Source organism: Nyctibius grandis, chromosome 12 (genome assembly GCF_013368605.1).
Source record: "Nyctibius grandis isolate bNycGra1 chromosome 12, bNycGra1.pri, whole genome shotgun sequence".
Classification (NCBI taxonomy): domain Eukaryota; kingdom Metazoa; phylum Chordata; class Aves; order Nyctibiiformes; family Nyctibiidae; genus Nyctibius; species Nyctibius grandis.
Window position 1 is genome coordinate 3,592,578 of NC_090669.1, and position 22,320 is coordinate 3,614,897.

At 39.1% G+C, this 22,320-nt stretch overlaps 1 protein-coding gene across 3 annotated transcripts in view; it reads left to right on the top strand.

Annotated features, from left to right (window-relative positions):
• PHAF1 (phagosome assembly factor 1) overlaps nucleotides 1-21,497 on the top strand; it is a 36,303-nt gene extending 14,806 nt beyond the window's left edge. For all 3 annotated transcript variants that reach the window (XM_068411179.1, XM_068411177.1, XM_068411178.1), the window contains exons 7-18: nucleotides 4,561-4,655; nucleotides 7,404-7,501; nucleotides 9,195-9,307; nucleotides 11,320-11,453; nucleotides 12,070-12,153; nucleotides 13,257-13,339; nucleotides 14,145-14,188; nucleotides 15,968-16,011; nucleotides 17,384-17,442; nucleotides 18,977-19,049; nucleotides 19,510-19,970; nucleotides 21,303-21,497. In XM_068411179.1, coding sequence (XP_068267280.1) covers nucleotides 4,561-4,655; nucleotides 7,404-7,501; nucleotides 9,195-9,307; nucleotides 11,320-11,453; nucleotides 12,070-12,153; nucleotides 13,257-13,339; nucleotides 14,145-14,188; nucleotides 15,968-16,011; nucleotides 17,384-17,442; nucleotides 18,977-19,049; nucleotides 19,510-19,599 — 917 coding nt within the window. In that variant the 3' untranslated portion in view covers nucleotides 19,600-19,970; nucleotides 21,303-21,497. The remainder of the gene's footprint in view (nucleotides 1-4,560; nucleotides 4,656-7,403; nucleotides 7,502-9,194; nucleotides 9,308-11,319; nucleotides 11,454-12,069; nucleotides 12,154-13,256; nucleotides 13,340-14,144; nucleotides 14,189-15,967; nucleotides 16,012-17,383; nucleotides 17,443-18,976; nucleotides 19,050-19,509; nucleotides 19,971-21,302) is intronic.
• Nucleotides 21,498-22,320: the final 823 nt, after the last annotated feature.

Here is a 22,320-nt window from a genome sequence, read left to right on the forward strand (position 1 = left end):
TTCAGCTGTGGCTTTCTTCAAGTGAAATAGTAAGAGAGTCATTGGCACAGAATGGTGTGTTCATTAATGATCTGTTTTGAACTGCCACTACCAGAAAATCGTGAGCTTTTTGTTGACGCTGTTGTTTTTACACATTCTTATGCATGGTCAGCTCTCGAGTGTCCTTAGGGATTAAGTATACCATGAACATCCAGACATTTGAGCTGATCTCTGTGGAGTCAGCCAGGGCTGTTTGCTCAGGCTCTGCGCTCTGAGAACATGGTTATACCCCTGCTAGGACAGGATCAAGTCTGAGCCTGTGTATAACTGCTATATATGGCTTGCATCTCCCTGCACCTCCTTCCTGTTACTGGGAGCACTGGGGAGGTGTGAAACCAGCCTACGTGCAGCATGACCAGAACCAGGACAAGTTTAACCTGGCTGAACCCACTCTGACTCTTGCACAGCTACTTGGCTGTTCACCACCTCTGCAGCAGGAAAAATACTATCTTTAAGTTCCTTGTTTACATCTGAAAATGGAGAGTTTATTTCAGGGGTTTGTTAGGTGATGAAAATAAGCTAGTGGTGAATTGAAGAGGATATTTATAATAAAACTGCTCAGGAACCTTCAAGAAATGGAGCCACAAACTGGCATAACAAGAAAGACGATTAACTCCATATGGGCAAGATACCCTTTTTAGAGCATCATTTTCTATTTTTAACTTCACCCAGTCCCTTTGCAGTAGTCGGGCTGATCCCGAATAGGCTAGCTTTCTTTGTGAGTGATGGCGATTGAATATCCAGTCTTTGTCCCTGTTCTCTGCAGGCAATCTCTTGCACATTACAGGACAGGATTTATTAACTGGGGAGGGTCATGTGGCTGAAGTAATATCATTGCATAAAAGTCTGCTTCAGTAGATGAATATCAGATTGAGATAAATGAAGCTGGGAGGATTTCTAGCTGTAATACTCCAAGGACCAGAACTGGCCTTTTTAAACTTCACTTCAGTTATGATCTTAGCATTTCCTCTAGGCTGAAACTCTGAGATCTATAGTTAGGTCTGTTATGGAAATAGTATGTACAAGAGCTTGTGTAGAATTCAGGAAGAGTGAAAGGGGTTCCATGTCCTTGACAGTTTATAATTTGTACTTCCTCTGTGACAATAGTTTATTATGTTTAGAGGTGAAGTGCTTGTAAAATTGTGATATTATGAACTATAAAAATACATAGCCAGCTGTAAGCATTGCTTATGATAGGAATTGCGTGTTTTATTCCTGCATAAAATTGTATGCAAGCACTTAAAAACATAGCTTGGCACCACATGTACTCATGCTGAATTTGCCAGGTCTTGTGTGCCTATCGTATTCAATTAAGAAAACCTGCACACTTGCTTCATCTAATGGTAGTTTCTCATAACATCTTTTGATCCAGTGACATGTAGATATGAAAATGTCTGTATTAAAATGTTGGCCTCTATTACCGTTTCACTAGTGCATTTGCTTACTCAGTTTCCTCACTGGAAATCCAGTATGTTCCATTATTAGCCTACTTAGCAGAAGTAAATGATCTATATTAAACTGCGTGTCAGTTTGAACTGTAGCGTGCAATGCAAGTTTTTGATAATTCTTTGTGTTTTCTGAAACAGAAAAGGCAAAAAAAACAGAATAGTTTTCAGCATGTGAGAGGGATGATGATGGTGTTTTCACATCCCACAAAAATTTGAGCTGGGGTGGGGAGAGAAAGGTGGGAAGAGAGACCTTTCTCTCTTCTGCCCAGAGAAGCTGTGGCTGCCCCCTCCCTGGCGGGGTTTGAGGCCAGGTTGGATGGGGCTTGGAGCAACGTGGTCTAGTGGAAGGTGTCCCTGCCCATGGCAGGGGGGTTGGAATTAGATGGTCTTTAAGGTCCCTTTCAACCCAAACCATTCTATGATAATGTGACAAAAGTACCAAATGCCAGTTTTCATGAAAGAAAGTATGCCATAACCACCCCTTTTCTTCTCTGTACCGATACTTCTCCAAAACCCCAATGCAAGCCCTGTAAGTTTAAAAGTAGTTTATTGTTTATCTCTGTGCGTTACCTCCATTAGAATTTCAAACAAAATGTCATCTTTCACTTAAAACCAAGGTGGTTGCAGCAGAACTTTCCTGCAACAGGATACAGTGATAGTTTCAAAACATATTTCAGAAGGTTCACAATGGTTTTGTGTTGAAACCGACCTTCAGTGAGCAGTTTTGGTTTTGCCAAATCAGTGGTTTTAAAAAAAAAGAGTCATCAGGAAAATTGCAACCAACTTCATTACTTTTTGGCTAGTGTTAGTTTGAAACATGGTAGTATCTTTGTCATGGGACTGACTGAAATATGACCGCTTTGGAGGTCAATAGCTTCATCCAAGCCAAGGTTTTATCCCACATTTCCATGATTCTCTGACGTGACCTCCTGCTGGGAAGCGCTTGCTCTTGCCAGTGGTTCTGTTGAAATCACATCCTGTTCTAAGTCCTTCTGGACGTGGCTGTTCGCCGAAGTGCCATTCAGCACGGGTAAGGGCTGTGGGATTGAACTGAAATCATAAGGTAGAAGAAGGAAAAACATCCTTCCCTCCTGCCACAGTGACCTTGCAAGGACAGGGAGGATGCTGTCTTCTAGTTCTGTAACTCTCAGAGACTTCAGAGGTTGCCCACGCTCCCCTGAGGTGCCAGAAAAGTCATGTGCTTGATACCAGGAAGACTTGACTTTTGGATCTGCCTCTGCTTTTATCAGGACTGTGTCCATTCTGCAGCCTTGCTGGTGTCAGTGGCTTTGTCCCATCCTGCTCTACAAAAACATTTCTCAGCTGGTCACACTCTGCTGCTTTCCTGGAAGGCAAACTCCCTCCCTTTCCCTCACCCGGAGTGCAGCAGCAAAGCAGCAGTCTTTTTGCTTCTGTCAGCAATTTTGAAGAGAATTACTCTGCAGGGTACCTGTGTAGTAAATAAATGAAAAATAATAATAAAAAGGCTTACCTTGTTCAGTCACATGGTTGTGACATATGGTCTTGAGGGAGACATGAGAGAACTTCTTCAGGATAAAAAACATTCCTTGCCCTTTAAGCCTAAGCATCAACAAACATTGCAGGGATGGGAACTGATGCGATTTGTATAATCAGATATCACACTTGGCATGACTAGGGGAAAAACACTTCTCCAGCTGGCTGTGGGCTTTGGAAAAGATGCATCATAATTTATCACATGAGAGAGATTTGTGTAATTTTCCTGCGGATCAAAACATTTCCCTCTCCCTACACATTTTCTTTTGAGTGACAAGCAGGGAAAATGCTTTTAACCAGCACATTCTGCTGAAAAGGCAAATGATGATTTTTGAAAGCTTAATGCTTATTGCTCAACTATTATTTTTCTATCCTGGGCGGTCTGGCATTGTCCAGATATCTTGTGACTTGTCTCTGAGGTTGAACACTTGAAAGACACTTGGGAGGGGGGAATATTTATATACATTTTCCCCTCTATGCTATGTCATCTTAAATATAAAATTGTACACAAAAGAGGTAATATTGAACCAGTTTCCTTTGGTAAAGTGGAAGAAAGCAGCTTCTCTTGTTGGAGTGTTTGTTTTTTGCCTCTGCTGTTTTCAAACTGTTTTGCAAATGAACTGGATTCTGTGTGTTAGAAGAACACTGTGTTCCCTGCAGCAGCTACCGGGCACAGGGTGAAGTTTGGTAGCATCAATCCCAAAACTGTTCCCAAGCTCCCATTCTCCTGGGATTGTTTTTAAGCTTTCCACAGTCTCACAAAACAGTATGTCTTGTTACAGTAAGCACTGGAATGACTTTTATTGCTGTTTATAGTCGATGATGTGCAATTTATTGCAATAAGTCAGGACATCTCGTGCCGTGATGACAGCTGGAAGTCTGTGCATGTTCTCATTTATTACTGCTCTTTGTAAAAGCTGACCGACTGGGGTGTGTTTCTGGTGATACTATTTTTGATTATAATTGTAAATGGCCTAGGACCTGCGTGTCTGAAGCATTTCCTTCTTATTCCATATTACTCAGGAGCACAGGTAGCTGAACTGGAGCATGCAAGAGGGAGCTCCTCCTGGGGAGGAGAGGTGGAAGCGGCAGGGAGGTACCTGTGAGCTCCCACTCGGGAATGTGCTTCCCAGTGATGTGAAATACGGAATTTATCAGCATTCTGGGCACACCTGTCTGAAAGACTTTCTGGTTAATATGGTACAAGTGTTTCACATAACAATGAACAGAATTGTTTTATACTAATAGCTGTTTAAACTACTTGAGGGATATTAAGGTATAATTGATTGTGTCATATTGTATAATTGTATCATTAGGGATAGGTTGGTGCCTACAGGCTTGTATAGGCGACTCTAATGAATCTAAGGTTTCTCTTATTGCTGTGTTTCTACTGCCACAAATTAAAAGGAAAACTATTACTGTCCTGTGTAATTGTGTTCCTCCTGCATCTTGAGATGTAGTAAATTCATTGAGGTGATGAAAGTGCTGTTAGATCTGAACTGCAGAATTCTTGGTTTATTTTGGTATAACTCTGTATTTACTTTCTTTTCTCTTTTAGTGTATAATTCAGCAGAGCAACTCTTTCACCTCAATTTCAGAGGACTGTCGTTTTCTTTTCAGTTAGACTCCTGGACTGAAACTCCGAAGTACGAGGTCAGCAATCATTCTTAGTTCATGGATAGTCTTTTTGCCTCTGTAGTACTTGCAAAATATCACCTACAGCATGTCTTGCCTGCAAGCAAAAGAAACCAGTAATTTGGAAGAAATTTAACTCCTCAGTTGTGCTCTTATTCATGCTATGTAATCATTTCAAAGTTAAAAATTTTCTTCCTTTTAGCAGAAGGCATATGCTTAGAGGTTTTGCTTGCATCATGAACTGGGACTAGCAATTCTGTTGTTGAAAGGCGTCCTCTAAAAATACGAGCACTCTCTATGCGAATACGTAAATATGAAGCAATCTACTGGAAGGCTGTTCTTTTATCAGATATTTTTGAATCTCATCAAAGCGATTACGCAACTAAACTAGGGTAGAGTTCATGAAATACATTTTCCTCTTAAGTGTCCTTCAGTATGAGTGCTTTTAGAAAGCCAAATGAGTGAGCTTTACTTGTAATGCCTGTTTGCATATTCACCAAATGTTTGGATGAGTTACTGAATAATGGAACGTATTATTGTGTTCTCTGAAATCTTTGGAAATCACTGTCTATAGCGGAAGCAAGATCAGAGCTTCTGTGATTTCCACCTATACTAACAAAAATGTACGTATAACTTGTTTTGCATGAGAATGGAAATGCTCTCGGTTGTATTATCTAGGCTTATCAGTTAAAAAGAATGCATGCTGGATGGTAATAAAATAAAAAGGAGCACATAAAGAGCCAAAACAAAGTGGGAGAAATCAAACAACATGATGACATGTGTTTTTATGTCACAGCTTAGTACTTTAGTAGTTGTGTTTTGACGTGTGAGAGAATAGGGGGTAACCAAGGGAAGTTACTATTTAGCAGTAGCGAAGGTCAGTTGGGTTTCAGAAATACTGGAAGGTAAATAGAAGTGATAAGCCAAACAGAAAGAATGTCCCAACAAAGAGTAGTTGCTTTTCATGCAAGGGTTCCCAGGGTGTTTATGAATTAAATGGCTGAGCTGCTAAGAAAGTCAATTGTTATACGGAAGATTTGAAAAGATCATAGAATTGTAGAATATCTCAAGTTGGAAGGGACCCGTAAGGGTCATCGAGTCCAACTCCCTGCTCCTTGCAGGACTACCTAAAACTAAAAGACATGAAAATAAAACTGCTAGAATCAATTTTAACCACTGCATCTGTGTGTCTTGTTTTGGTATGTGATTCAACTAAGAAAATAGTTAGGGTTAGTTACAGAATGCTGGTGCGAAGATGCTTTGAAAGGGACATAGTGGGGTTCTTGGGGATGATACAGTTCTTCATAGCTGCCGGAACAGTGGAGAAAATAATTTTGCATTCTCAAAGTCTTTAATTCAGTTGTTCAAATGAGGTTAGTAAAAGGTTGTTTGCACAGAGTGAAAGGCAAAATTCTCGCCAGGATTACAAATAGGTAGAAATAGGATAGTTTAGAAAACGAGTAGTATGAAACAGTGCACAGGGAAGACTACTATTTGTGGGGCCTCTCAGGGAGGAACATTAGGAAAGACTGAAGAGTGAGATGAAATTTGAAGATGTCAAAACGTTTCAAGTTCATAGAGGATCACACAGGAATGCTAAACTAGTTAGCAAAGCAGTGTAATCTATGCTTATGGAAATGAAAAAACTCTGAAGAACACTTTGGGGTTTTTGTATAGCTGATAACAAACTGCAGGTGAGGAGAACATGAAAACCTCCTCACACTGCTTCTGTTAAGAAATGAGGCTTATATGGCCCAGGCACTTCCATGGCTCTAGAGAAGATTTCTCTGTTGCTAAGGCATATGTTAAAAAGTAATCAAAAGTCTGACTGCTTTAGAAAGCTGTGTTTTGAGGTGTTCATGTTCTGGGCAAATTCAGAAAGAGGATTGCAGTCAGGGCATCTCTAGATTTGCTGAGTAGTGGAGGTTCCCTTCTAAATACCTAGAGCAGTGAAAACCATTGCTCTGGGTTAATTTTTTTTTTTTCCTCAGAATAACTTTTTATCTTTACCTTATGTGATGTCCTGCTAAAGTAGACCAGGGTAATAGCTTGCATATTGTGCATCTTGGTTTTGTTGACTGCTTGTGACAAAGTTAGCTTATTTTCTGTCCGGTGCCTGCAAAGTATGTTGACAGACTTGAAGGTCCTGCCGTCTTCAGAGCTGAAAGAAATAGGCTCTTACTGCACTGAAATAATTAATCTGACTTCCTTAGCATGCTTTCTATTTGATGAGAACACTCAAAATCCCTATCAAAACAGTACATGTAAGAATGTGGTGATAAGGAGAGCGGAAAATCTATTTAATGAATGAGTCTCTGTTCATCAGATAAAGGCATTTTGCAAACCAGCGAAAATGTTAAAAGGCTGAAAGTAATGCAGTGGGAGAGAAAAAAGTTCTACCTTTAGGATAGCCGATTTCTTAGAAGTTAAATACAGCGTATCAGTACAAATACTTTTATATTGCTAGTTGCCAGTGATCAAACCAAGAAAACTTGAATTCTCAGTACACACCATGGTTAATTGTCAGACTAGTGCCATCTTTTGGTGGATGAACATAGCGAGCATTTCACCCCAGCCTGGGAATCCAGGAGTGGGGTAATGTAAAGAAACACCATCTAGAAGGGTTTGTTGTTGTTTTTCCCCCTTGTCTTTGGCTAGAGACTTGTCTGAATTGGTCAGCATATCCTGTATTCCTAATGTTATTTATAACTTTGACCTGAAATGTCCAGTGTGTCATGTAACAAGAATGATTTTGTATATCCACAGCCTAACTTTGCCCACGGTCTAGCCTCTCTGCAAATCCCACATGGTGCGACTGTGAAACGTATGTACATCTACAACGGAAACAGTCTGCAGGATACCAAGTATGTACAGCTGGTCGCGCTGTTTTGATCATTTAGAATATACTTTTTCTTCCTCGTTTATTTGTGAATGCTAAACATAATCATATACTTTTTTAGTTCAGTTTGGGTCTTTTATGAATTTGGTAGCGTGCAGAATGCCTTTAGATACCAACCTCTTCCAAATTTCCGTAGGCATTGTCCTCAGACCTTATAATCAAATATTGGGTTGATCTACGTTGCTATAAAATAAGCTTGGCTCAGGTGTCGTAGGCTAATTCAGTTGACCTGAAAATGAATTCATTAAGTAAAGAAGGAAGTGCAGTGAATCTAGTAAGAGATGCAGTTAGGATGTTCTTACCCTATATTTTGTTTGCATGCTAATGACCTCTCCCTAGACAAATCAAACTTGGTGTAGGCAGTCAGTCATTTTGTAATGTGTTGGTACTATGTGTGTCATGGCAGGGTCCTGCCAAGGGTCTTAAACTCTCTTGCTATATAAAAATAATAAAATATGTATTTTCAGGCTTAAGCCATATGCATAATCTACCATATATTCAATATGTTTGCAGTCACCTGACTGAACCTACCATTCTGAGGAAACTGATTTTCATGCCTTAATACTAATAGTTGTATTTTAATATGGTTAATGTTTTCTATGGTATTGTGTTCTGTCGTCTTTTAAGCAGTAGTTTATTGTACAACATCTGGTGTTTTGTTCTTTCTAAAAACATTGTTCCTGGGGTTCCTTACTCAAGGAAAATTGAAGGACTTCTGTAAACTCTTCCTTTCAGCTTATAAATACCCAAACTGATAAGGTGGCAGCTTTTGCAGAAACAGTTGTGTTTTAATGCTAGGGGAAGATTAACACATCTGTGGATTACTGCTCAGAAGGGAGGGAACCTTGTTTATGCAGATGTTGTCTCCTAATTAGAAATAAGTGCACTTCAGAAAAATGTTGTTGTCTGTGCCCATCTGTGACATGGTGGGCTTTACTGAAAGCACTCTGGGGGGGGTGTGAGAGAGCTCAAAGCCTGACTTTCAGCTCATGTTGTTCACACAGAGGAGAAAGTCACATAAGAAGAGTGAATTTTACAGAGCATATGCAAACTAACACACAAAAAAAGCAGCCTTTCCATTGAAAATATCTTTCTTGGGGCTGTCAGAATTTTCTCAGATATTTTTGTAATTGACTTAAAATGAGAACTGTCCCAGTAAAGCAGAACAATTGTCTGTGGTGTACCTGCACAAGGTGAATTCATGTTCTGGGCTATGGAGTTACCTTCCCAAGAGCAGTGAGAGCATCACAGAGAAGGCTTTTGTGCTGCATTGGGGTGATATGCCTGGTTCAAGTGGTAGGTATCTTTAAAAACTGTACAACTTCCATTTTCCCTGAGAGGAGTCTGAAATGATACGTCCTCATAGGGGTATCCAAAGGTTAGATACAGTTCCTGTAATTTCTGGAGTCTTTGAAACTTACTGTTTGTTTCATTAATAGTAAAGGTCCTGCATTTGAGTGCTGCCTTGTTGTTTCTCTTCCTTTTTCCCCAGACTTTCTGATTCTTGTGTTTAATATAACTTCTAATCTTCGATCTGAGTTAAATGCAGCTTTGTCAAAATTAACATGCTCTGTTCCAGTGAACTGGTACCAGCTTGTTAATGGCAAATTTGAAGATTAAGCAGATCCCATGCACATTTTTTGTATGATTGGTTACAGGGCTCCCTTGATGCCCCTCAGCTGTTTCCTTGGTAATGTGTACGCTGAGAACGTTGATGTTCTGAGAGATGGAACTGGACCCTCAGGTTTACGGCTTCGCCTACTCACTGCAGGTATTAGTGACTCTCAGAACACTGAACTGGTTGCTTTCCTCAGGAAAAGAGGGATAAACCTGTATAAATCAAGCATAGGTTGTTTGTGATGATTTTACAGGTGATATCAAAGTGTTCTATGTACCTTATTTTGAACTACTGAAAACAAAACACAATAAAAACCCTGTGAAGGGAGTCTGCCTGCTGCTGCATTTCCCTGGCCCTGGAGAAATCACGAAGGACTGTAGCCCTGTCCTCTGTGGTTCCAAGTCCTTAGAGTCTGTTTGCAGAAATTGAATTTGTCTCCAGGTGTATGTCTAGAATAAAACAGATATAAGTACATCTCTGAAAAACACATGAGAAATCAAGAAACCTATGTACATGTACTTTTTCTGAGATTCCAGTGAGCTGTATAATGTTGATATTTTTGTGATTAGTTCTGGAAGGCTTTTAAAAATGCCAGCTAGAGACTACATCAATGCTGCAGCCTTAGACTGCACTTTAAATTCAATTCTGTTTTCATTTGCTGTAGGAGACAGCAGCAAAAGTGACTGAGGCTGACGAATGCCTTCTCCTTATGTGTGTTTTCAGAGATGAGGGGGCTTAGAAATTAGGGAAGGTACAATGATTGCAAAGGAGCCTTGTTCAGTCTCTGTAAGTTGAGACTTGACAGGGTTTTTAAGAAAAAATACTGAGATGTTTTTAACGATTTTCATTAGCAGGCTCGTGCTTTTGGCCTCTTCTGATTACTAGCTGTATGTATATTGAGGGAACACTCGGAAGACATTCCAAATATGCAAAAGTTAAAAAGGAGAAAACTTAAGATGAAGAATAAAAACTTATGAATAAAAATGGAGCAGATGTTTTCAAGTTACTTTGCTTCTCTCTTTACAGAGGAAGATAATGGAGAGCTGCCTAGGACAGGGAACATATATCCTCGTGTACTAGGGAAGGAGTTAGCTATAACATCATAATAATGTAAATGATTTTGAGAAATTGGACACTTCTAAGGTAGAGTGTCAAGTTTAGTTAAAAATATATATATACAGATTAAGTGTTGTCAATGAATAAAATAATTATTACAATATATCACTAATGTTCAGGCGAAGACTTGCAGAGAGGCAGTCTGGACATGTGCTGTTCTTCTCTTGCTAAAGTTTGCAGAAACTCCTTTGTAGAACATCTTACATCTGCTAGCACAAGTTTCTCTGCAAGTGTATTAATTTGAAGTAACTCTTGCTTAAGATATCAAAGATGACTCAGTTGGATTTTTGTGATTTATTTTATTGGGTATCTGGCTACATAAATAATGTATAGTGAGAAAAGCTAAGTGTGTATTTGGAGCACATCCTGTAGTTTGCATGCACACGTGTGCAGCAGTTACTGCATTCTCGTAACTGTAAGATGCTGCATTCCTGAAAGCAGATGGGGTCACAAACTGTAAGAACTTCCCGTTTCTTAACATCCAGTAACGTATGTCAGCCATTCGTCTATGTAATGGCTGTTGAGTAAGATCCATTTTTAACGTTGTTTGAGGAGGAATATACTTGCTGTTGATTTAATAAGCTATGGGAATCTTGAGTAAAGATTGTATGTTTTCTGATACAGTTAATGTGGATGAGGAATTTCACTTCATGGGCTTTACTTTTTTAGCTGGAGATACATCTCTAGTTGCTAAAGTAGAATATTTTAAGGATAGAAATAATTCCTGGTACTTAACTGCTAATAACCAGCTGATCAAATGGAGACTGACTAGGAACACAAGTCGCGTTCACATGAACAGCAAGGAAGTGAAGACAGCACTGCTGAAGCTGGAGGTTAAGGTGGGGATCTGTGCAACAGTCAGCACATACGTCACTTGGACAGGAACTGTTTAAACTTGCAAAATAAAAGGCTAAATTTAGTTTGGCACTATTGTCTAAAGAATGCAGCTGGTTTGTGATAAATAGAGGAATGCTAAGCTTTTGGTGTTGATTTGCTGATGTATCCTCTGATGAGGAAGGATGAATTTTGAGTTGTTTTCCATTCCTCAGGTTGTGGCCCGGGTGTTTTAGCCGATGCCAAGATGCGGGTATTTGAGCGTTGTGTGTACTTTGGTGATTCGTGCCAGGACGTGCTGAGCACCCTGGGGTCTCCGCACAAAGTCTTCTACAAGTCCGAAGATAAGGTGAGGGGATTGATTCGGGCGCAGGACTCTGTCTCTGTGCAGTGCTGCCTCGGTTTAATCACAGGGCCCGCGTTTTGCAAGGCCAGTGAGGTTAAACTTCCATGTAGCACAAATTATGAGTGCTTCACTTGACATATAATAGACCAGGATGAACCATTATGTAATTTGATTTTAAAAAGCTTTTTTAAGCTAAATCGTTGCAAATCTGTTTAAATTTAAAAAAAAAAAAAAAAAAGCATCGTTTTAAGTGGTTTAAAAATTGATAAAATGGGAGCGCTTTTGAATCCAAATGAGCCTTAGCAAGTGTGTACTACCTATTTTTTTAATTATATTTATGTAAAATGACTTTAGCATATAATTTGAGCCTTTCCTAATGTTTTTACATAGCAGCATGTGAGTAATCCTTTTACTTCAGATAACTAAAAAAGAAAAAATCTGATGTGTCATTGTGCCTCTGCAAGCAGCTGACGGTCCTGTTGTGAAGCACAGTATCTTACATATTTGAACAAGGGCTTCAAATGAGATTATGGCAATTTGTTTGAATGTAGTGATGTTGTTAGTGGCATGCATCTTTGCAAGCATTATTAAATACATCTGAAAAATGTGTTTCTTGCAGATGAAAATCCATTCACCCTCGCCCCATAAGCAGGTCCCATCAAAGTGCAATGACTACTTCTTCAATTATTTCACACTTGGAGTGGTGAGTGGGAAGCTTCCTTAAATTCCTGTAAAGTTTTGGTTTAGCTACATGGCAAACCTTTCAGAAGGCCAAAGGCTGGGGAAAATGAGAGACTGCAGAACACTTGATCGCTGCCTTAGGAGTCTCTGGATATGAAGAACAACACTGACTTTTCTCTAGCACCTGCAGATTCAATCAGTAATGTTTTATCATCTCCACCAGTGGATGGAGGGCTCTTTATATTTGCGCTTTGACGTTCTCTTAGGTTTTCTCCCTCTGCCATGCCTGATGCATAGACAGACTAGTTCTTCTTTCTGAAATCCATGCTCCTGTCCCACAGAGCTGAGACAGGTGTATAAATTGTGAAAGTTTGCCAAGCTGTGGGATGTAGTTCAGCCTTCATGTCCATCCTTACAGCTATTTTGCTTTACTCTACGTTGCTGTCAATAATATGCAGAAAAACAAGACCTCTTTAGAAAACTTGCCAACAATAGCAAATAAAACTGCAGTTGTGATTGAGTGCTGGAGGAAATGTGCATTTATTTGAATTTACAAATGGTCTCATTTTCAAATACTGCTTTTCATAGTTCCATTCGGTTCCAATGAGGTAGATACATGTGGCAGTAACAACAGTACGCACAGATGAGTTTCAGATCATTGATGAATCTTTATTGCAAGCAGCATAGCTCTTTTTATACAGTACATGTTTCTACTTTCATCGTTATTCTGAAGCAGTGCTTTGTTTAATGTTTCATTCTATTTCTTGATACACTTTGTCTATTCATTTTGCAACTATAAGCAAGGCCACATATCAATTCAGCAGTTTCAAGCGCTCCTTACTCCTATCAGCAAGCTGCAACTTTCTTCCTCTTTCTCATGCTAGCCTAGCACCTGCTTGGCAATCCTCATTGTAGATTCAGCATTTCTCAATCCCTCCTTTGTTATGTTGCAATTTACTCTTGCCCTTGATTTTTCCAGTGAGCTATAACAATATTGTAACAATATTCCCCAACAGATACATATCACTAGATACAGGTACTGTTGTAACTAATCTCACATTAGTTTGGGGAAAGCCACCTTCCTCTACCAAATTGCTTCATGTCTGTCTGTTTTTTCTTCAACAGGATATTCTCTTTGATGCAAACACTCACAAGGTGAAGAAATTTGTCCTGCATACAAATTATCCTGGTCATTACAACTTTAACATGTGAGTGTAAAGAACTGATCTGTTAAAGAGTATTTTAAAACACCTGAAAAGGAAGTCTTATGTTCCCTTTATAGAATTCCAGTATTTTTTTCCCAAGTGTTTTTGGTGTTTCTGGTAACCCATGAAGGTTTCAGATATCATTATTAGCACATTTTTTAATAAATATTTTCTTTTTACTTTTAAGTGCCTTTGTATTGTCAAGTATGTCTTAAAGCAGTAAATCAGGTAAGGTAGTTCCTGGTCCAGCTATAGTGTGCAAACTCTCTTGCTAGAGGCAAACTTTGTATTACCAAGAGTGTCCATTTACTGGTAGGTAGGCTGCTGTCTTTTTTCTGACATTATTACAGTTAGTAATAGAAAAAAAAAAATTCTCTCATGCTTCTGAACATAACTTCTATACTTTTTAAATGTAAATTCTTTAGGGGAGTAATATGAGTTAAGGAACAAGTGATTGGATGTCTGATTAAAGCGAACGTTTTTTCAGGCAGTTGGCGTTAGAGAAGTCTGTACTACTGTTTCTAAGCTGAGTATTTTTCTATCCACTCTGTAACAGCGGAGTAGTTTGTGCTGAAGGACCTTTTGTGTCCTTTAGAAGATTATGTTAGGATGTTGCCAGGCTGCTGCCTTTTTTTGATGTAGAAAATAGAAATGAGAACTTTTCTTCTTAATCTGTTAGCATTGAGCCTCTCATTTTATCATTCATGTGACTTGTCATTAAACTGGTTGTTAAGAGCCCTAAGTTTGTGCTATGCAGTTTATTTTGGGTCTTCTGTTTTCTAATAGCTTTATGATTTGCACTTTCTAGTTACCATCGCTGTGAATTCAAGATTCCACTAGTCATTAAGCGAGGTGAGTAGTTCATCTCTTGTCCTGCTTCAGGGGGCATGTACCTCCAAATGCTCAAAGGGGAGGTATGACCAGTTTTCATTTCTAATGCATGCTTCGTTATCGGAGGATGCCAACAGTGAAAGTCGTTGAGACAGAGGAGAAGTTTTGGGGTTAGGTTTCTATTTGTTAAGTGAAAAAGGTACTTCAGGACAAGTTAGCAGTTCTCTGATTTTACTTACACTACCTTTGTTTACTTACTTGGATCATGTGAATACTTAGCTGCAACATCACTATTCTGTAATGCTGCCACTCTGCTAAAATCAATTACCTTGTGCCTGGAGGCTCAAAATCTGTAAGGCAGTGTTAGTCTGAGCTCATCTATCTAATCGACTGTTGAACTTTTTAATTCTGAACTCTCTCTTGAAAGGGTTATTCATGATTTTAATATAAACTGGTTTAGCTGGGAATGAGAACAAACAGCCAGAATATGTTGGCTCTGTGTGCAGTAGACAAACTATGTCTGTTGTGTTCACTTGAAAATCTCAACTTGAAAAAAAAAAAAATATAATCAGTAGTGCTGAATTCTAGAAGATATTGAGATGTGCCCAGCTCTGTGCATGTAAGTAATCCCAACAATGCGTGGGGAACCCTGTCTGCTTGAAGATCATAGTGATCGAGGTAGACTGCTTTTATGTAAGAATTAATAAGTGTACTGGGAAAGTGTGTATTTTGGTTATCCAGGGAATACTGGATGCAGGCTAAGGTTTTGGCCAGGGGTGCTTTCTTCAGTTTGATTGGTTTTCACTGAAAGTACTTCCTTGTGTAAAGTGCAATTCTCTGGTGGCTGTCACAGCAGTTTGAGCACGTAGAGAAATAAACACCTGGAAAACCAATGTCTGTATGTACAAGCTTAGATGAAAGTTGATTTGTACTTCAACCAAGAGAATAAGCATGAAAGTCCTCACTTTTTAAATTATTTTCCCTTAGGTTATTGTGCAATACTTCAAAGGCATTCATTTCTGATTATTATTATTCACCTCAAGTAGTGCCATGAACCTCTTCTGAATATGTCTGGGTTTTTTGTTTGTTAATTCACCTTTCTGGTCTCTAGCTTATGTTCAGGACATGTAACAAGTTGGAAACAAATGTTAGAAAATTTATCAAGAACCCATCTTCTTCCATCTGGTGGCAGCGCCTGATGCAGCTTTATTAAGTCCCTTCTGTAGTTCAACCTCAGACAATAAATTGACAGCCAGAGTTCAAGTGAACTCTTTCAAACATAAAGAGAGCATGTTTATTTAGCAGGTGGAAAATACAGAGGAGCTTTCAATCAAATTAAAGGCCATTTGCTATGTTTGACTTGTTTAGTGTCTAGGTCTGTTCCCACTGCTTCAGAAGATGCTTTCGGTATTCAGAAGTCCCCAAATGTAGGCATGAAACAGTGCTTGAAACTGCCAGCAAACAATTTATTTTTAAGACTGTAAGCATAAATGTAGTGCTGTTCTCACCTGCAGCATTTTAATTATTTAATAGGTGGACTGCAGTTCCCAAGCTCTCTGCCATCTCTGGTTTTGAAGGAGTGGCATTTCAGTTGATTTCAGGCCTGCCAGCTTCCTTTCCAAGAGCGCTTGGACGTGATGAGTGGCACACCATGTTATCTCAATGGGTGGCTGCGCTAGGCATGTTAACTCAGTGCAAAGAGATGTAGTTTCGTTTACACTGGCATTCTTCTATGTAAGATTACAGCTTAAACATCTATAGTGTTAGAACTATAAAGGCTTTTCTGTTTTTCTTTCCTAGATAGTGCTGATTCACAGACGGAAACATGTACAACATACAGCAAGGTGAGTCTGTGCAGAACTGAATGTTTTTCTTCTCTTAAACCATCTGAATGATCCATGCTGAATTTGCAGTACGCTTTGAAGAAATAATTGCAGTTGTGTCATGTTGTTTTAAAATAGAAAAGTTGAAGGCCAAAAGTTAATGTATGTTTTGTGGTTGAAACATTTTGTTGTGTTAAGGATTAAAGGCATTCGTAATAGCACACTTCAAGTAAACTAAATTGTTGCATTACTGCATGCTTTGTTTTTTAAGGTACCTGCAGGTAGAAGTAGAACAGTAAAATAAGTGATACAGGAAAGCGATAGTGGTGGCTGAATGTTGGCTGAAAGAGGTATTTCTAAACAAAATTTTCAGAGCTTTTCTGCTTAATGTAGCTCTTGAAGATGTGTAGTATTTAAGAAAGGGGATCTAGTGCACTTCCACTTTCTTCTGAAGGATGCCAGTAATGGGACATTTCTCAGGCAGCAGCAGGCCTTACAAAAACGTCACTGCTAGTGTGACAGCTCTTGATGACAGCAGACTCCTTGAAGACGGTACAGCCTTATGACCTAAATGAAATTCCCAACTGAGCAGTTGCTGCTGCATGTTTGAGAGCTACATTAAGTTGAAAAACTTCTCAAAAGTTGCGTTCAGCTGTGTCTCTGTGGTTAACATTCAGCCAGGGTCAGTACTGCTCTCCCAGTTTCTGGGGTGCCAAATGGAGACTTTCCTTGGTGAATTTTGGGTCCCATAATGGGAAGAAAAATTGGAGTCAGCAACCTGGAAGGTGCCATTCTTTGCTTTTTAATTTGAATTACTTACATCCTTCATTGCTTTGACTTATTTCAGTCTTGTGTGTGAAACTGCAGCTTGTTATTAAGTCTGCTTAGAGTGATGAAAACTGCTGGATGTTCTCAATTATTAAATAGTGCAGTTTTCCTCTTCTTTTCCAAACTTGTTGCTTAAATCAAGGAAAGGCTTTTGGGAGAGGTAGCAGTGATGCTGGTTTTCCCTCTGCAAAGGTATGTAAGAGGATATTTTGCTGAGGTTTCTCACAGCTGCTTTGTTCTCTGAGATGTCCCTGAAATGCCACAAGACTTTCCAGCTACATTTTACCCATAAGACCCATAGAATTTTTTATGTTAATAATCCTAATTCAAAGCTATTTTGAGACAAAAATGAGAATAAACCCCGAGAGGATTTCCTAGCCCTAGTAATGAATAGTTTCCATTACTGAGTATGGCTTCAATCACAAAATACTTCTGTAAATACAGCCTCTGTGTTATTTGGCAAATGAGCATGTCATGAACAAAAATGTACATGACTCTCTTCCTAGATAAAAAGAAGAGTTTTCCCATGCTTCATTTTAACACAAAGTCTTTGATGTATTTACAGTGGGACAGTATTCAGGATCTTCTGGGGCACCCTGTAGAAAAGCCAGTGGTACTTCACAGGTAAAGATCTCTATTGTCCTTGCATGCATTGAGCTGATAACAGAGGATGAGTTTAGGCAGAGGAAGGGTGTTCATTGCACTGTTACTTTTAGGCTGCTTTGCTGATATAGTTTCAGACATTTTGGCCACTAACAAGACTAAATAGCTGCTCTCAGACTGATGTGCAGAGTGAAGATTTGGAAAATTTTGAAATGTAATTTCCAAAATTCTTTGAACTGTAAAATCCGGAGAAGAGCTAAGCAGCATTTAAAGAGGTATCTCCATTCACGTGTAAAAAATACTGTAAAAAATATAAAAAAATAGATTTATTTTTTTTTTATACTAGTCACATTTCAACAACGTGACATCATATAGCACAGAGTGTAGTGTATACGATAGCAATCTGTCTGAAGAAACCTTGCTTTCATGAACATACATAGTTGTTCTACAGTTCTTTTAGGCTGACTGAAGATAGAATAGTGTGCTTACACTTGCCCAGTTCCTACAGGGATTGAGCTGGGTGTCAGGTTAAATAGGCATTACCTGCTTGCAGTGCTATCATTCTATGATATGATATGAAACAATGATTATCTTGGGACAAGTGTTAAGTCATGGGTACTGTGAAAATACTGCAGCAATTTCAGATATACCTAACAAGGTATTTTCATCGGGCTTTCCTATTATTTTGAGTTTGATTTCCTCCCCCCGCCCCTAAATCATTGGGCCCTTTGCTCCCCTTTACTGCTGTTCTATTCCAATGAGGTCGTTAGAGCAGAGGCCATGTAAAGTAAAGCTGGGAGGAAACAGTGATGACAGAGAGCGCTTCTATTTTTCATCTGTGTTGTAGAGAGTAGTTCAACCACAGTTTGCTTTACTGAGCCCATCTCAAATGCCTCAGAGGTGCAATTTGAGAAACTGATCAGTTACAAGGCCAAAAGGTAAATATTTTCTAGGGGGGGGTTTTGGCTGCAATCTAAAATGCGTTGCAGCGAACAGGAGTCTGCTGTTGTATATAAGATCCAAAAATATCGTAAATATCTGAAGGACCAAGTGATACTGTTTAATAAAATTTGGTTTATTGTATTTCAACATCTTGCAGGGTAATCTTTTAACATGATAAAATCAGTGAATGAACAGACAGCATGTAGTAAATACATTTGGGAAAGCCTGAGAAGTAAAGTAGATTGACGAGTGGGAAAGGATCTTGCACAAAAGATAATCTGTAATAAATTACATGGTGTTTCTCTCTTCCTATGTATCTGCTTATTTTCAGGGTTCTTCAAGTTCAGTGCAAGAGAGTTTTCCTGTAGAGGTCGTTAGTTACTTTTTGATTACTTTCTCCCTGAGTATTAATAGCTGCTCTGTGCCATTAAGCAGAGATGTCCTCTGGCTCACTTGGAGTCTAGCAGTGGTGTTGCATAACGTAGATCTACTTTCTTTTGATGAAAGCCATGATAAAGATGCCATGATTTACCTTATATTACTGAGTGGTTTTTCTTCCCTTAGAAGTTCCTGATCCTCACACATCCATTTTCTTTTCCTCTTTTCTGTTCAGATCGTCATCTCCGAACAACACTAACCCGTTTGGGTCAACCTTTTGCTTTGGACTGCAACGAATGATCTTTGAGGTTAGGAGAAAAACTTTCATATTTATTTGAGCAAGAGAAGACAAAGAGTTTGCTATTATTACTACGGGCTTCTTATTTCCCACTTCAAGAAAAGCCAGCACTTGGGAGTGGCTGTGTTTTTAAAACTAATGGGCAGAAACAGGCAACTTTCCAATATCTTCTCTTAGGTTGTACATTTGCATGTTAAAGCTGGAACTTGGAGTTTGTCACCTAGAACTCCTGCTAGCAGGAGATGCGTGCACTCAGCTCTGAGTAGTGGTGGGGCATGATGGTGTTTAAATGCGTCATGGAAATCTAGAGACTATTTTTTAGGAACTAGCCTAAGCTAGTTGCTTTCTTTTGTTGTTGGGATTTATTTTTTCAGGCAGATCAGTTCCATATTCGCCACTTTCACTCTTCTGAGTTCCTGTTTGGTGTAGAGTTCTTTTAATTTCCCTTTTTCCTTGCTGTCCTTTTGCAGGTGATGCAGAATAATCACATAGCTTCTGTTACTCTGTATGGCCCAACGCGGCCCAGCAGCCAGTTGAGAACATCGGACCTTCCCCAGTGAGCATCCCCTGCAAAGTCAGCTAATCTCAATGCTACAAAATTAGTACAGCGTGCCTTGATTTGCTGCCACTTATAATATGGAAAGCACGTTATGATTTTTTTTTTTCAATAAGCCTTTCCACCCAGGAGCGGTGTGGAGGGGAAATTCTCTCAACCCTTCATCATGGGGCATGGAACTGTTGATGGAGGAAAGCAGCTTAGGTGCCTGTGCCGTTGTTTATTCCTCTCCGTTGCCCTCATCCTATGCAGCACAGACCTGAAGAGACTGTCCCCCCTTCTCAGCTGGCAGAAGGGGGAAATGGAAAAGGGGCACGTAATGACTGCAAGAGTTAGAAGCACAAACTTTCTGAGCCTTGGAGCATCTGGAAGCAGGTATTGATTTTAGTCTGTTTGTGTTACTGTATTGATGTGGTGGTCACATTTTAAGAAAACGTGTGTGTGTATATATATAGATATAAACACATCGGTATTTCTGTGGCTTAGGACATTGTACCAAGTGTGACAAGGATGTATATATGTCCATGATTTCAGGCACCACATCTGTGTAACTTTAAACCAAGCAAGTAGCATGTGCATAATACTTGGTTGTAACATTTGCACTACATACACTTTAATTACTTGATAAACGTTTATCTTCACTGAGGAGCATCTGTGTACTGGGTGTGAGTGGGGTGAGATGGTTATTTAATGTACGCTGCGCATAAAGCTTATTTATACAGTGGATCAAATTTATCCACCTTCCTGCACTAATATGTACTTGATATGCTGAAACAATTTTTTTTTTCTGCCATGGCTGGTTTACTAATTTTTTTTTCATATGCAGTTTAAAAAAAAATTCTGGAAGGGGTTGTTTCTATGACTGAATTCTGCTTTAGTGAAAAAGTTTGATACAATTTTTCATACTACAGAAAAATTTAATGAAGAAATAGCATTGCCTCTTTTGCCTCTGTTCCAAAATCCTTTATTCTTACTCTGTTTCCTTAGAGAAAGAGAAGCTGTATATAATGGTATCTCAGAAAGAAATTCCCGAGCTCTGCCATCACCAAGAAAACCTTTTCTGTAACTTTTGATGTATGATTTTAATTTATGCCAAAGGTTTAGCCAAAGACATCCTTATTGTAGTTTCACCATTTCTGTACATAGATGCTAACTGCACACCCCACCCCAGCAGACAGGATATAGGCTTCTTTCTAGTTGGGAGATGCTGCTCGCGACATTTTATCCCAGGAGGATACTTTAGGTTTCTTGTTCTCTTACCAGTCTTATTTGGGGGAAATAGGTGGTCTGTCTTTGAAATATTGAACCCTTTTTAAAAATGGACAAGAGAAATGTATAATTTTATCCCATTTTTAATATTTTGGTGTAGCAACTTGTGATACATAGATGACAATTTTGTGAGTTTTACTATGTGTGTACAGATTTTGTAAATATGACATTTTTGTAATTTTAACTCCATGTACAGTGTAATCCTGTATAGTTTATCAATGAATGAGAGATAGGAAATCGAATGTTAACTGAAGTTTTGGATCCTGGACCAGTAGCAGGGATAAATGTGGTGTGTGTGTGTGTGTGTGTGAGATGTTCTTTGCCATTTAGTCTTCCTGTATACTGTGATACTCTAAACTGTTTTGCTAAAACAAACAAAAAAGCCCCACGGAGAATCTAATGGATAAGGAAAAAGTTACTGTTTACCTTTATCCCTAGGTGTCACTCCTGTTGAATCCCTGTTCAATCTGTGCTGTCTCCTGTGATCATTGCTTGCTAAGAAAATTCTATGCCTCAACCTTCCTTTTGTTTCCTCTCTAATTTTAATTTCATTTTACATAGCCCTTCTGTAAATTAAATGGAATAATAATGAGCATGTACACTGAAAGAAAAATAAAATGAGACTCTCAGTTACTGTTTTTGTGTTAAATACAGTTGCTGGGTGTTTTTGTAATAAAATCATGGATGTTTTTGCTTTTTTTTCTTATCAGTTAGTCATTTTACTGTCTTTCAGACGTTTTATTTGAAGTACCTGACTAGTGTTCCTCCTTTACAGCCGATACAGTATGTTCTCCGAAGAAGCAGTATAAAAACTAACATAACTTGCAGTCTGTTTCCTAGTAGATACATGAAAGCATGTTATAAATTGTTACCCTGAAGTGGAGAAGGAAAGTCTTTAAAGTATGGTAAATAACACCGTGGCTTCGGTAGTGTGTTCAAAAATGCGATTGTTGCACTTGCATCAGCCTTTGGGTATCATTAAAATCGATCAAGCTTCAAGGAGTTTGAATATCGTATAACAGAATAGAAGAAATGGCTGCAGTAAGAGGAGCAAACGTGAATTCTCATCGTGCTTTCGTGTGCCCTAAGGTAGGTCAATAGAAAAGCATTGCGAGTCCACTTACCCTGAAGTAGCTTAGAGGTTAATGCAGGGCGTAAGGAATGGGACTCCTGTCTCCATTCGCATTTCTCCCGCCCTGGCTGCAGGGCAGAGCACTTAGCTCTCCCTCCTCTAGCATCCTTCAGCTTTGGAATAGAAATGACCTTGCATAGTGCTTGGCTCAGTGTGCTCTTGGGAGAATTTTATGATCTCTGAATTGAGATAGTGTGCGTGCTTATGCTTGTTGCTAAAATATGACTGCAATCCTGCTAATAATTTCGATTAATTTTGATTAATCCTTTTCTAGTAAAGGCTCCAGATTAGCTGCAGGAAGAGGAAAATTCTTGACAGGACGAT